The sequence below is a fragment of the Manacus candei genome, unplaced genomic scaffold, assembly GCF_025592945.1.
Source record: "Manacus candei isolate 608988 ecotype Guabito, Panama unplaced genomic scaffold, ASM2559294v1 h1tg000023l, whole genome shotgun sequence".
NCBI classification, from domain to species: Eukaryota; Metazoa; Chordata; class Aves; order Passeriformes; family Pipridae; genus Manacus; species Manacus candei.
This window is the reverse complement of record NW_026138071.1, coordinates 22379906-22394173: the sequence shown is the minus strand read 5'-3', so window position 1 is coordinate 22394173 and position 14268 is coordinate 22379906. Positions and strand designations below refer to the sequence as shown.

General features: G+C 48.1%; 1 protein-coding gene across 1 annotated transcript in view; it reads right to left on the bottom strand.

Moving 5' to 3' along the window:
• Positions 1-10784, bottom strand: part of TMEFF2 (transmembrane protein with EGF like and two follistatin like domains 2) — a 127640-nt gene extending 116856 nt beyond the window's left edge. Inside the window, exons 1-4 of the mRNA XM_051787780.1 lie at positions 10568-10784; positions 9036-9145; positions 2969-3098; positions 125-151 (exon numbers count right to left, since the gene is read on the bottom strand). Of these exons, the coding sequence (XP_051643740.1) occupies positions 125-151; positions 2969-3098; positions 9036-9145; positions 10568-10745 (445 nt within the window). The 5' untranslated portion in view covers positions 10746-10784. The remainder of the gene's footprint in view (positions 1-124; positions 152-2968; positions 3099-9035; positions 9146-10567) is intronic.
• Between the last annotated feature and the right edge of the window lie 3484 nt (positions 10785-14268).

Below are 14268 nucleotides of genomic sequence, written 5' to 3'. Positions count from 1 at the left end.
AGCTGAGCAAAAGACAATATGTAGTGCGACAACTAAATTGCAAAGCATATCCACTTAAAATCTGAAATTGTGAAAGACAATGTGTATACACAGAAGCACAGAGATATTAAAATATGGCTCTTACCTCCATCCCCAGATCCTGAGCCGGCATCTGAGAAAAAAACCAGAAAGAAATTTATATTCATGCTCTACAGCATGTCCCGTATGCATGCAAAGCAAGACTTTAGTTAGGTGTGTTACAGCATACCTTACGTTTGATGTCATCCCTGAGTAAATTATAGAGATCTAATCTGAATATAGTTAACTCAAGCCATCTTTTTCATGTCTCCATTTTTTTTTTCCTTTAAAGTCTCTATATCAGACAAAAATAACGTAAGCCATGGAACGCTGTAATGTCCTCATAAGTCTCTGCCTCGTTTTGCTGTACTGAGACCAATGAAGCTTTGTTCCCAACAGTTGTGCAAAGTTACCTCACTTGGTCACTACTAAGTCCTCACCACCAAGGAGAAATTTTAAAACCCATTTGTTCGAGGACAGACCAATTGTAAATTCATGTCATTATCTTTACAAAACAGTGACATCTCATGAGATCATAGCTAGCTGGAACAAACCATTAAATTACTATTATTCAAAGACTTTAGATAAATGATTAAAATTCCTTTTTTCTCAAGGTTGTTGCTGAGTTTCAACATTGAGTGCTTTATCTTTATTTTTCCTCTTCTCAACATTTTGTTGGCTGGAATGATGAGAGTCACAAATTTAGAAAGTGCAACATCACAAAACTGCCAAGCCCAGAGCTTCATTAAGAAACTTCCTAAGCAAGGCAAGTACAGAAATACACACACCTAGGGTTACCAAAAATAATGCATAAGAGGAGTTTCTTCTGTAGGGAAGGGAGGGAGGTTGCCATCCTATCCTCCCCCTTAGTGAAACATGCATTTACCAGCAACAAGATTAATAGAAAGAGTTTGGAAAGGTTGCTTTAGGATCCAATTACCCTATGAACTGTTAGGTCTTGTTTACTGACAGCAAGGTCTGGTGGATCTGAACTGGCTTGTACATGCCATCACTGCTCAAAATTAAAAATGAAAAGAAAAATCTTTGTTTAAATAATTGGTTGCAAGAACTGCTTAAAATGTTAGATTTATACAGCAAGGCTGCAAAGGACAGGTGCAAAAGGTGGCTGAAAAAGGGAACAGAAATAACGGTGTTTTCCCCGTGACCATGTCCTGAATGTTCCTGATTTCATCTTTTGTCCTGATGTTCTTTCCCCAGTTAGCTACTGGGGAAAGAGGAAAGAAAGATGTCTTTACCACAGTGCCCTCATGGGTCTGGGAAGCACTGCTTTTACAGGTGTGTCAGGTCTCCCCAGCACAGAAAAAGAAATGAACGCCCGCTGTCACCTGCCTCCCACAATAAGCTGCTGCATTATCTGCTCTTTGGAGGGAAAAGACTTTGTGTCTCTCTTCCTGCTCTACCCTTCAGTGCCCAGATCCCTGCCAGCTCAGGAGGGCAGCTCAATGCCAGTTCTTCCAGAAGGTCAAGACTCTGCTGGGGATTCTTGAGCACCATCTCTCTGCCCCATCCCACGGGGAAAATCTAAGGCACATGGCTGCTCCCTTCTCCACTAAGCCTCCTCCTTGGGAGAAAGAAAAAGAGGCCAAAGACCTTGATCAAGACTTTAGGAAACCCTTTTTTTTCTACCCCTTCTCTGTTTCTGAAATCCACAATATGTTTCAAAGAGAATGTTTCCAACACAGTCACTGCCAGTAGGCAAGTGTTAGCAAAGTTGTAGCAATGCACTGAAATTATCCCTTTAATCTAAAAGTTTGAACCAAAAAAAGACCAGTTGCTGTGCTGAGAGAATTTACTAAGTTGAACAAATCCTACACCACAGTAGGCTTTGTCAGCCTGAGCTCCATTTAATACCAATTTATAGACAAAAAAATTGCAGCATATGTTTTTTTCTTCTTGAAAATTGCCAGGTAACAGCTTCAGAGGAGAACAACATTTCCAGGGGAAGAAGTTTATTTTCTCTCAGGTGTATGAAACACAAAATTACAGCACTGAAAAAAGTTTGTCTAATGTACTTTTTATTGACTCCTCCATCCTCAGCCAAGAAAAAATTCTGCTTTAAGTTTAAAGAACTCTCTCAAGAACAAAGACTTACTCCTCCTGCTCTTTTCAAGTTAACTTCACTGCCTACCTCTAGTAGATACCAAGCACGAAAGAAAAACATCAAGAACTCCTGCACATAAGCAACTCAGTTTTCCTGACAGGTTTTGCTCGTTCACCTTTCTAGGTGCTTCATAAAAGCAGAGATATACACAGGTCACGATGCTCAGAGTTAAGCAAAGGTATCTCACATGCCAGTCAGTTTTCACAAGTCCAGAACAAAACACCTGTTGCACAGACCTGTTCATTCAGTGTGTTTTGGACTAAATCTTCAGGTGGTGTAAATTGGCATGACTCATTACAACCAGTGGTCTGTTAATCATACCAGCTGGGAATCTGGCCCTACAAGGATAAGGAAAAACCTAAGAAAGTGGATTGCAGGCAATAATGCTCCAGTTCTCTCTCTCCAGATTATGGAGAGGTTTGTGGTAATCCAGATGCCCATTTATCAGACATCTGCTCACTTAATCTGCTTCCAATAACTTGTCGTAGGAGCTCAGAAGCACAGGGCACAGGATGATCAGGAGCACAAGATACATATTAAAAAAACACAAATCAACTTCTACACTGAGCTCTTCAAAACAGCGTCATTGGTATAGTGTATCACAGACTGTGAACCTATACAAAGTTACTTAAAAGGGAAGGGTGGCAGCAATTTATCATACCCGAGATTGCAAAGAATTAACCTGCAATGAATTCAAAGCAAGAATCCAAATGGCTTTTGCCATCCAGAGGTTATTTTACTCGGGGGCACGGCAGGGTCCCCAGGCAGCCTGGGGCGCGTTGTACGTACCTGTCGCACACGATCCTTCGGACACGAGGAGTATTTCGCTCTGCTGCTTGCAGGCAGCCTGTTTCAAGTAGCATTCATTCTGGTAGGTGTCACCATTGGAGCCACACACGGGCACGTAGTCATTGTTACACTGGTGGGAATGGACACAGAGCAGCAGCATTAGTCACACGAGCAGGTGGCACAGCATCCTTCTGGGTGCCCCCCCCCGGCCCCTTCCAGTATTGAAACCCTAAGAAAACAACAGAGAGGGAGACACTGACCCTCCTCTCTTCACCTTTATAGCTACCAGGGGAGAGGGAGGGGGATTTTAAAAAAGACAAATCAGACTTGAACAGGTGAGGGAAAAGGTAATCTGAACAGGCAAAGTGTTCAGTAAGCGCCCAGAGAGAGGCCTCTCCCTGCCAGAATGAGCAGGGTGCATTCCTGGGGAAGGAATATGGGCAAGGCAAAGGGCTCCTCACATCTGCAATGACAGCTCATGTGCTTCCATTGGATGGCTACAGACAAACTGTAAGGAGCAGGCTCACTTTCCCCTCTTCCTGCACACACACTCCCTCACTGCTGTTTGCACATACACAAGTGTCCGCCTGTGCATCTGTGACTATTTAAGTACTCAGCTATAATTAGAGTTAACTGGACAGAGGGAAATTATTTCTGAGGCACCTACAACCAAAATCTATCCCTCTTTCTGCTGTGACATTTCTGTTCCCAGCGAGCTGTGGCTGGGATGCTCCACAAAGGTCCAAGCTCTCCCCATGGTGGCCAGTGGGCAGGAGTGGCAGCACTGCAGCGAGTTCAGCAAAGAAGTTTCTCACACCACACACCCCTCCTTCAGCTCATAGTCCTGCTGAGCTCTGCAAACTACCTGCTTGGTTCCCTCTACCACTGAAAGACAGCTTTGCCCTCTCTTTTTCATTTAAAAAAAGTAATAATTTCATTTTATACTGAAAATTGGGCAACCTACCGGGTGCAGTTATCATAAGATAATCACACTCGGAGGCTTAGAAATACTTGGATGTGCCCTGTACATGGTAATTATACCAGGGATATGATTATCTCGTGATTACCGTACTCCTGGTATGCCTCATTGTTTAATTAGAACAAATGGAATGATCACAATTATTATTTACAAATGTTCACCTCTGCCTAAATCCGAATAAAAATTTAGAAGAAATCATACATCCTACTTAGCTATATTATGCCACAAAGTATCTGAGGTGTGTTTGTCAGGCACAATGTAAAACACAGAACAGAAATTTCAGGGATATTAACATCAAAAATGCTTTGAACTGAATGACTACAGAAGCGATTAACACAAACAATTGCATAGATTGCATTAATTGCAGGCCTCCACACAGAACAGCTGCCAAGAAATTATTCATAGTTGGTCAGAGTGACATTTTGATTGGGCCAAAACAAATGACATTTTCCTTTTGCATTGTATTTTCTTAAATCTTCCAATCTGCTGCCCACCCCCAGCGCACTCTTCCCTCGGAATAAGGAAGAAAACCAACAGCCACAACAGTAAAAATTCTCGCCTCCTGCTCCTAACAAAGGGTTCCTCCTTGCAGAGATTTCAAACAGTTGATTAAAAGTGTTTCTAGGGTATTTTCACCATTATGTTCCAAATCTGAGCAATGTTTCAAGCATAAAATGCCAACTTCATCCAGAATCTCAACAGCAATTGCTGGAGGCTGATCTGGAATACATAACCGGGACAATTAACACAATCGTGCATATTTTTTAAAGCATGAAGCATCAAATTGTACTTGCTTTGGACACACTATCTGCTTGTCACCTATGGATTTGTGTGAAATTTGGCCTGAAGCATCTCAACAGGCTTTGTTACAAGTAGAAACAATATTGGATTCTTTACCCAAGAAACAAAGAAACAGGGGCAACTTCTCCACCGATTTCGCCCAGAGCAAGGGACGATCTTTTACACTGACTCAGCTGCAGATCTGAAAGGCCAGACGGCTCTATATCAATGGGAAAGTCCTGATCCACAGAAAGGAGTGCTCCATCGCTCTAGAAGGGAGTGCTATGAGCTAGGTTGGAACTTCTTCTAAAGTTTAGCAATTTTAAAATGTAATTGAGAGACACCAGGATTCCAGGAAGTATTAACTCTCCTGGGAGAAATTTCTCTGTCTCTCCTGTGGCTTCTGCCCCACTCAAGCTTAGCTTTGGTCAGTGGAGGTAGAAGATACTCCATGGTGAGTACAGATGATGAAGCTTTTTCTTTCTCCAGCTGTGTTGGTCAAAGATGTATTTCTTCATCTGCTCCCCACTCTTCCCCCAGCCCGCCTTCGAAAAACTAGTGTTTAGATGAAAAAGGTGAGGGCAACAAGGAACAAAGGAAATGATATCTTTCCAGATGGATCCTGCCTTGGCTTTGAGCTGGAAACTCTAGTGAAGGTTACCCAGAAAAGAAGACTAATGAGAAGGTTGTGATGTTAGTCACCAGGTTTTTCCCAACCCACCAGAGCTAGACTCTTACATCTGACCATGCTAAATCCCATACTCACAGCAATTCACTGTCATAAAATACTTCTTGCTAGTACTGGAGAATATCAGATGTTGAAAGTCAGTTTCCTCAGTCTAGTAACGTGTTTCTGCCATTGGTTTAGGGCTCAATAGACTAAGCCCTAGATGTAAGAATGATTCTTCATGCCCCAAGTAAGGACTGATCGACCACTCAGGGAAATCCATGTCAAAACTCCCACTAAACCTCACGGCACAGTGCAACACTGTCCACTTCTCTCTCATATGTCCAAGTTTTTAAAATACAGCTGTAAAGCAGGGAAATGGATGCAACCAATTCAGCCAAGTGTCAGTCAAAGGCTGCCTTCCTCAGCACTTGCAGCCTCAAGTGCCCACTGTCACAGCCAGGGACAAACCAGCTTTGCAAGTGTTTGGGTCAGTGCTGGACACTGAAAGTAGGTGGTTCGTTTTTTTAAAGAACATGGTAACCTGTATAACTCTTCCTCCTGGTAACACTGTTAAAAGTTTGACCTCCTTCTGGTACCCTGGATTAACTACCCCAAAATGGCACCTACATCTGGAACCAAGTAGCACAAAAATATATTCCGGAAATACAACAAAGCTGCAAGTTGGACAGGTGATGTTCCAGCTCCATAAACACTGAACACATTCAACATGCATGAGAGATTCAACATGCATGAAAAAAGGACTCCTTCCTCACATAAGAAACAGTGACTGAACCCAGTCCTGGTGGCTAAAGAGAAAAGACAATGATGGAAATACCCTGGTATATTTTTTGATATGTTCATGAAATATAAGAAGGGAGAGTCCAAGCTGCCAGACCTTTGGCTTTGGGCAGACGAGTGCAGATCCCAGCAAGCCATGTCTCCAACCACATGACTGCTGGCACAGCTCTACCCATTCTGTTGGACCCACTGAGTTTGAGGGAAGGAAAAGGTGGTGATTTCCTCCATGCTCAGCCCCACTGCTGGAGACAGCACTGTCCCAGTGCCTTCCCTCCCTGCCAGCACCAAGGTCTGGGCTTGCCTTGAGCTGGGACGGGTCTAAATTTCCCAATCAGAGTGCAACATGTTGTTTTCAAATTCAGTATGTTTCATTCTGAGGAGTCACAGTAGACTGTGACAAGAAAACCAGCTGATATGAACCTCTTTCTCAATACATGCCCGCTGGCTCTCCAGGGATGGAAGCCTAACTCAGGTGTTCCAGAGCAGTCTGATCATATTCAGCCTTTCAAATACAAATAAATTAATTTTAACTCCACTCGGACAGACATGATGCATCTGCGATTCTGGTCTTTAAAAGCCCAGATCAAGACTGTTGCAGCCCTGCTACCCATTTCTGCCTTCACCAGCCCAGGACTCTTCATCAGTACGGAAGCAAAATTAGCTTTTCATCCTCGTCTATTCTCTCCAGTTGCAGTTAAAGTCCCTGGCAAATTCTGAAGAAAACATAAAACATAGTTATAACTATGAGGATTCTGCTATTGATTTGTTCATTATCACCCCAAACAGTTGCCACTGAAATGGGGACTTGAGTTCTGATGGAGGACTTCCTTACCTGTGAAATAAATTACCTGGCCAGCTCTGCCTCACTTAGCCAGCCTCAGACACTGCACTACAAGTTAATTTTCTACTCGGGTGGCATATCTTTTTGGCTTGTCACACTGTCCACTGATGTTACAAGAGAAGCTAACATCCCCCCAAGCTCTGCCTGTATCAAAGCACACGCGTTCGACTACAGAAGCCCCCGGCACCACATCGCCCTTCGCAGCGCTGGCACAGGATCAGCCACAGGTAATTTGCCCTCCAAGGTCACAGTCAGCCCTGCGGCTCCACAGAGGGCTCATATCAAGACAAAGAGCGTCAAGTGTTCACAGGGTCTGATCCAAAGGCCACTGGAAGCAAAGATTATGGTTGATTTCAACCCATTTTCTAGTGATCAAGCAGGCTCAACTCAGTCTTTTGATCTTTTTAACATATTCATACACTAATTATCTGATTTCCTGAAATCTGTTTCAACTCCTCCCTACAGAACTGCTAAACTCAGCATACCCATAGCGTTCACTTCTCAAAGAGGAGATGACACAGCCCAGAGAGGTTTACTTAGCTTCATTTATCCAAAATCACCAGGGACCAGCATCTTGCCCTGGGAAAACAGTGCTCCCAATGCCTTCTTCCCTGTCGATAGCAACATCTGAGTTCACTCCTTCCAGGCTATGAGTCCACTGCTTTATGCCAAATGGCAACACCAAACTGGGACCAAAGACAAGTCCCAATAACTCTCAGTAGCTTCTCCAAGTTCCTGGTGCCCGTGGCACAACATCTGCCCTCGCTTACCTCCAAGCAATGGGACACGTCACAGACATCTCACTGCCTTACAAATTTTTCTTAGAAAGAGAAAATAGAGCAACCCTCAGATCACTGCACATGCTGAGCCAAGGCAAATGCTCACAACAGCATTCTCACATTGAATTTTTGACTGCATGCAAACTCCAAATGGAATAAAAAACTCCCATGATCAATATGAATTTTCTCCCAACATGGAAAACACAAGCACTTCAGAAAACAACTGTCTTGCTCTTATTAGACAACAACCCTTCTTGGGGTTTTTCTCTGAAGACATTTTTTGCTCTAGAAATATACACAGTACTTGTCATGCTTCAAAGTGAATAGTCTATCAAAGCTCAATATTAACATAATCATTACAGATGTGTATGATCTTGAACTGTGCACTATTTGGCCTGCCCTTCTGTAAATACTCAAAGCAGCATTATAAGTTTCACCACTTCGCAAATCCACATTAAAATGCAAAAGATCACTGAGGCATAAATACACATACAACCTCGTGCTGGTATATGCTTAAAACCCCTTTAATTTGTTCAGTTTTTATTCAGGTCATTATTTAAAGCCCAGCTGTTTTGTGAGTTGGCTAAAACATATTAAATGGAATCCTTCATAATGAAATAGTCTGACTTTGAGAATGCCTCAGGTTTAGATGTAGCTATGGGAGGAAGAGAGAAGAACTAGAAGGAAAAATCCCTACTACTCAGTAATAGCTCTCCTAAAACTATATAAAACCTAAAGGAAGTTCATCATTTTGGAACAGAGGGATTGCTCCTTAATCTGATCAGCTGGGCAGATAAACAGGCAGAAGCATTGTCACTATGCAGCCCTTCCTGAAAATATTGCATAAGCACATTACAGATCCATTTCTTTAACTAGATCAGAACTCCGAATACAATAAGCCACGATCTGTATCAGAAATGAATTTAGAAAGGACTCTAAATCCTTGTTAAAAGGGTAGAGATGAAAAATCAGAAATGCACAACCTGAAACTGCAGACCCAAAGGGACATTTAAAGCTACAGCATCCTCATTTTCCGAGAGAAACTTACGCCTTCTTGACACCAGTTGGTTCTCCTGCCAGTATTTTATACACGCTGCCAGGTTTTCCCTCTAACTTCTCCGTACATAGAGAAATAAATTGCCAAGTGATAGGTAATAAAGGTAGACCCTTGATTTGTATTCTCATTAGCGAATTAGAGAACGAAATATCAATCCTCTTACCTTGAACTGACAGACACAAGTCACACTGTCTCCAATCCTTAAACACTCCCCATCAAATTTACAGGTATTGGTGTCGCAGAGAAAGAGATCATTTTCTCTGTCATCGTAACCTCAAATGTAAAGAGGGGAAAAAAAAAAAAGTCAGCTTTGGTCTAGCAAGAGGAACAATATGGGATGATTGCATTTTAATGCACACAGTACAATAACCTTGTTGATGAAATAACAGAGTCCAGATTTTCTTTTGTCCTTCCCTCTCCTCTGTTTTTCACTTCTTCTCTTATTTCTCCCTCAGTGTTTCTCTTAGTCAATATTCCCCAGTACCTCGCACACTTTTTTTTTTTCTATTTCACAGACTTGGTTTCCTCAAAAGTCACCCGGTAATTATGCTATTTCATGGCTCTAGGTTGGAAATGTCATCAACTTATCCCCATTCGATCACAAATCTGTTGGACAAAAGTCCAAATTGGAATTTCGCCAGCCCGTGACACAACAAAGCCCCCAATAATAAAGACAAACAGGCTGTGTGTTTTCCGTGATGGTCTGCCTGATTCCAATGAAGATTGATGACCTCTAAGTTAACAGGAGAAGTGCCAGGTTCCCCACAAGCCGCTGAGTGAACCTAGCTCTTTGCCTTCATTTTCTCCAGGAAAAACCAACAGATCTGACTGAAGATTCAGTTCACGAATACAAGCATGAATTTCAGATTTTGCTAGCTGACTTCCCACTCCAACAGCGTGCAGCAAGGTATTAAACAAAACAGCTATATCAGACTCCAAACCCATTAAGATCTGAATCCATTGATTTTTTTAAAAAACATCCAAGTGCTCTTAACCATATCACTACACGCTTAAAATGAAGAGCTTACAGTGCAAATTCCCTCCGATGTAACACATTATGTACGATCCACACAGTACCCCAAATAACGCTCTTCCCCTAAAAAGGCTACTACAGCCTAATTTCCCGATTATTCGGTGTATCGGAGAAGGACCGGCTGCTGACCCACATAGGAAACTCATTATAAAGGTCAGCCCGACTTTAAGGAACAGGCAGCGCGGTCGCGGTGTCCATCCCCCGATCTGCTCTCCGTTCGGTGCGCACGGGAACAGCCGCCCGCAGGATGCGCACACGGGGCCCCGTTTCCCTGCGCCCCACTCCCGCAGTTACGCGCCGGGCTGCCCCGTTCCAGCGCAGAGCCGCGCTCCGGCGGGGCCGGGGCTCTCTCTTTCTCTCTCTGCGCCCAGGGAGCCGCCCGCAGCCGCGGCGCTGCGCACCGGCGGAGGGCGCGGCTGCCGCGCCCGGCGCCGCGGAGCGGGAAAAAGCGGGGCCCCGGCGCCTGCGGCCGCACCGGGAACGGCGGTGAGCCCCGACACCCGGGATTTTTTGCCTTCGCTATTCCCCTGTATAGAACGGGACGCGGCATCATCACCCGCTGAAGTTGGCTCCCCCCGGGCTCGCCCGCGCAACTCCGAGCGCCCGGCGCGGCTGCCGGGACACTCGCTGCGGGGCCGGGCGCGGGGTGCTCCGGTGCTTACCGGAGCAGTTCCAGCCGGTGGGCGTCTGGCAGTCGCTTAAGGAGGTAGGGAAGGCCGCCAGCTTGTCGGGGCGGGCGAGGACGAGCAGCACGGCGGGCAGCAGCAGCCAGCAGCAGCAGTCGCAGAGCGTCCAGCCGCCGCCGCACTGCCGGGGCGGGGAGGGCTCCCAGGGCACCATGACTTCCTAACTCAACTCTCCGGCGGCGGCGGCGGCGTGCCCCCCGGGCGGCGCGGCGGGCGGCAGGGACGGGCGGCGGGGCCGCTGGGCATCCCGGGGCCCCGGCCGGCGGCGGCAGCGGGTCGGCGAGCGGCGGCCGGGCGCTACGCTGGGGCGAGCGGCGGAGCCCGGCGGGGCGGCGCGGGGGTGCGGGCGGCGGCGGGGCGGGGAGCGGCTGCCATAGGGGCCGGGCGGCGGGGAGCGGGGGGAGGGCGCGGAGGGGCCGCCGCCGCGCAGCCGCCGCCGCCGCCGCCTGCCCCGCTCTGCCGCCCGCATCCCTCTGCGCGGGGGAAGCAGCAGGTCCCGGCCCGCCGCGTCACGTGCCGCCGCCGCGCCGCCCCCATTGGCCGGGCGGGATGCGGGGCCCGGCGGGCGGGGCCGCTGCGCCCCCGCGGCAGCGCCCGGGGCAGCGCGGGGAGAGGGGGGACAGGGCTGCGGGGGGACGGGGGCAGCGCGTCCCGCGCTCCGCAACCCCTCTGGGCCCGGGGACACCGCCACGCCGTCCCGCCCCGCCGGCTGCCGAGATGCGGGGCAGCCCCGACGGGGCGCGGGCCGGGGAGCGCCGCGCTTCTCCGCGCCCGGCGCCGAGCCACAGGTGGCAGGGCTCGCCCGGGAGCATGGGTATGCACAGCCGTGACAGCCCCGCCGCACACGCCCAGGCGCAGCCGAAGTTGCCGGCCGCGGACTCGGGTGCCGGTGTGTAATCACGCGCGGATGCGACGTTAGGGAAATAAAACACCATCTCGGCTTGTGGGGTCTGGAGCGGGCACAGGGCCGGCGAGGTGAAGAGGGTAAGAAACGAGCACGGCGGGGAAAGCAGGGAGAAGAGAGAGAGAGAGAGAGAGGGAGATCTTGCCCAGCCTCGGCAGGCAGCGGCTAAGGTCTTCTCGGGCTGCAGCACCATCCCACCATCCCCGCGACGGAGCCTGAGGAAAATGCACCATCACGGCGGCACGGAGGGCTACTCTGCTCCCCACACCTAACGCACGCTCGCGGAGCGCAGCCCCGCAGCAGCATCCCGCCGCCTCCAGCCGGCGACGTGCCACGGGGCTGCGGGAGCCGCCTCCCCCGCTGCGCCCTGCGCCGCGGATCCTCCTCCCCTCCTCCTCTCTGGAGCTTCAGTTTTAGGATGCGGCTGCCAGGACGGTCGGTGGGGACTCCCCTCGCTCCCCGAGCGGCGGGGGCACAGCGGCAGTGTCCCCCACACCCTCCCTCCCCGGTCGGTGGTCGGAGCCGCCGGCCCCAGCCCCTGCCCTGGCCCCGCCGTAGGGCTCGGGGCGGCCCAACTTCGCTCCCTCCTCCGCGCGTCTCCGGGCCCGCCGCCGCCCGGGCGTAGCGCAGCCGACAGACACCTGCCAGGTAAACGGGACCCCCTCGCCCCCGGCCGGTGCTCAACGTGCGGCCGTGCCGCCGGCGGGATGGGGCGGCTCTGGCGACAAGGACGCGTTAGACCAGAAAATAATAATAATAATAATAATAATAATAATAATAATAAAAAGTATCGATTTCTGCAGACGGCAGCAGTGAAGCGCTTTCTAGACACGGGCGCTGGACCCCGCCGTGGGAGCCGCCGGTGGAGTAGCCGGGCCGGCAGGACCGCGGCGCTCCGCGGTCAGTGGGCGGGCTGGGCTGGCCCTGCCCTTCCTCCGCCCTCTCCTCCCCTCGCCTGCGGGGCGAAGCTGGGCACCCCCGGGGCAGCACGGCCGGGTGGGTCGGAATAGGCGCGGTTCCCTCGCGGGCCTTAAGACCCCCGAATGCGCGCGAGGAGGCCCTGCTGGAAGTTTACTCTTCCCGAAAGTATGACCTCCTTTTCGACCCCTAAGTTAAAGATTTAGAACTTGCTCTTTAAAAATACTGGCTAACATATTCGATGCAACCACGCTTTGAGGAGTCCACGCAAATTCACACAGCAGTACTACTGCTTAGTGCCCCTTCCTATGGGGGTGCGGTACACGGGATCCAAGGAATACTTCATGCTCAGTTAATTCCCGTATAGCTTCTCCACAAGCTCTAAAACAGGTTTTCTTCTGCTTCCTTTCTTCCCCATGCAACTACGCCTGCTCCCCTCTCTGACCGCTATCTGTACTGACCTCATCTACCTGCACTCCAGAAGCCTTTGCTACAATTAAAGGCTATCAATTTGCACATTCCAATACGTGTAAAAGCTCTGATAAAGATTCACACAAATCTGTGCCTACTGTTTCCTATTTACTAATCAAGCCCTAAGCAGCACCTAGCAAAAAAGAAATACTAATTTTTACTGCCTGCTAGTGGTTGCGCTGAATCTTATCCTTCATCTTCTCTGGGCTTTGTAGAGCATCTGCCAGCTGAGCACCTGGTGCCAGATCAATTTTTTTTTCTTTCCCTTTAGCTCTTTACTTCACTTTTCCATTCTGTTATTCCATATAGTATCATATTCCTTCTTAATATTTCCCCTCTCCCCTCTTCCTTTTTACCTTGTTTCTTTTTTTCATATTCATTATTTCTTGCTAAAACTCAGCTCTCTGCTTGATAGATCACTGAGGTATTTAAAAAGAAAGAATGTCCTGACTGGCCAAGTACCACAGTCACGCAGCCTCACCAGGGGATTGTCCTCCTCTCCCTTCCTATCTTTTTGCTCCCTCCTTGCTTCCTCTTCCCACTTCCCTGGTTCTTCTATGTGGTCTCACTGCTCTACATTTCCCTGGTTGCAATTACTATGTCTCACAGTTTCTCTTTTCTTCTTTTCCTCCATTCTCATCCCTTCTTCCACCCCAACCCCCTTCATTTCCACGTAGCTACAGGCGTCACTGGCCTCATCTCTAAACCAGTTTAACCAGACCATACAGGAAATAAAACTGCTGGGTGAGTATTTCCCAGACTAGCAGCAAGACCCTCTCTGATGTGTCTCTCCTGTCACAATAACTCATGCCAAAGATGATACCACAAGTGTATCCAGCATTCACAGAGTATCATTAAATACGGCAGCAGAAGCCCAGCTATGGCCCATGTTCTCCCCAGAGTGCTGTATAACACTGCAGCAACTGAGTTTCAGGCACACAGTCCTGACTAACATTTACCCTGCTTTGTTTTCAGCCACTCACACAACAGGCACTGCCTGGGGAGACAAAAGAGACCCTCTATTTGTATACTTGTTCTCAGACTTTGGTACATGGAAGCTCCACCAGAGGTCCTGTAATTGCCACAACATGATGCTTGAACTATGAACTTGAAACTGTCTGGAGGGAAATCTGCTTAAGGCATGGTAGTATGGTTTTTGCTTTGACTAGCACTGGTATTTTCCTTAATAAGATTTTCATTGTTGATATGAAAACTTTACTTATAAAAACATTTTTATGATAAAAATACATCTGTCTGTTCCAAAAGGGACAGCTAGACCCACAGGCCCCTTTCCCCAATTACTCTCTCTAGCAATTTCTTTTGAATTATAGACTGAGATACAATCATTTTTTCATGTAGTTCTTAGCTCCAAAGGATTCTACCT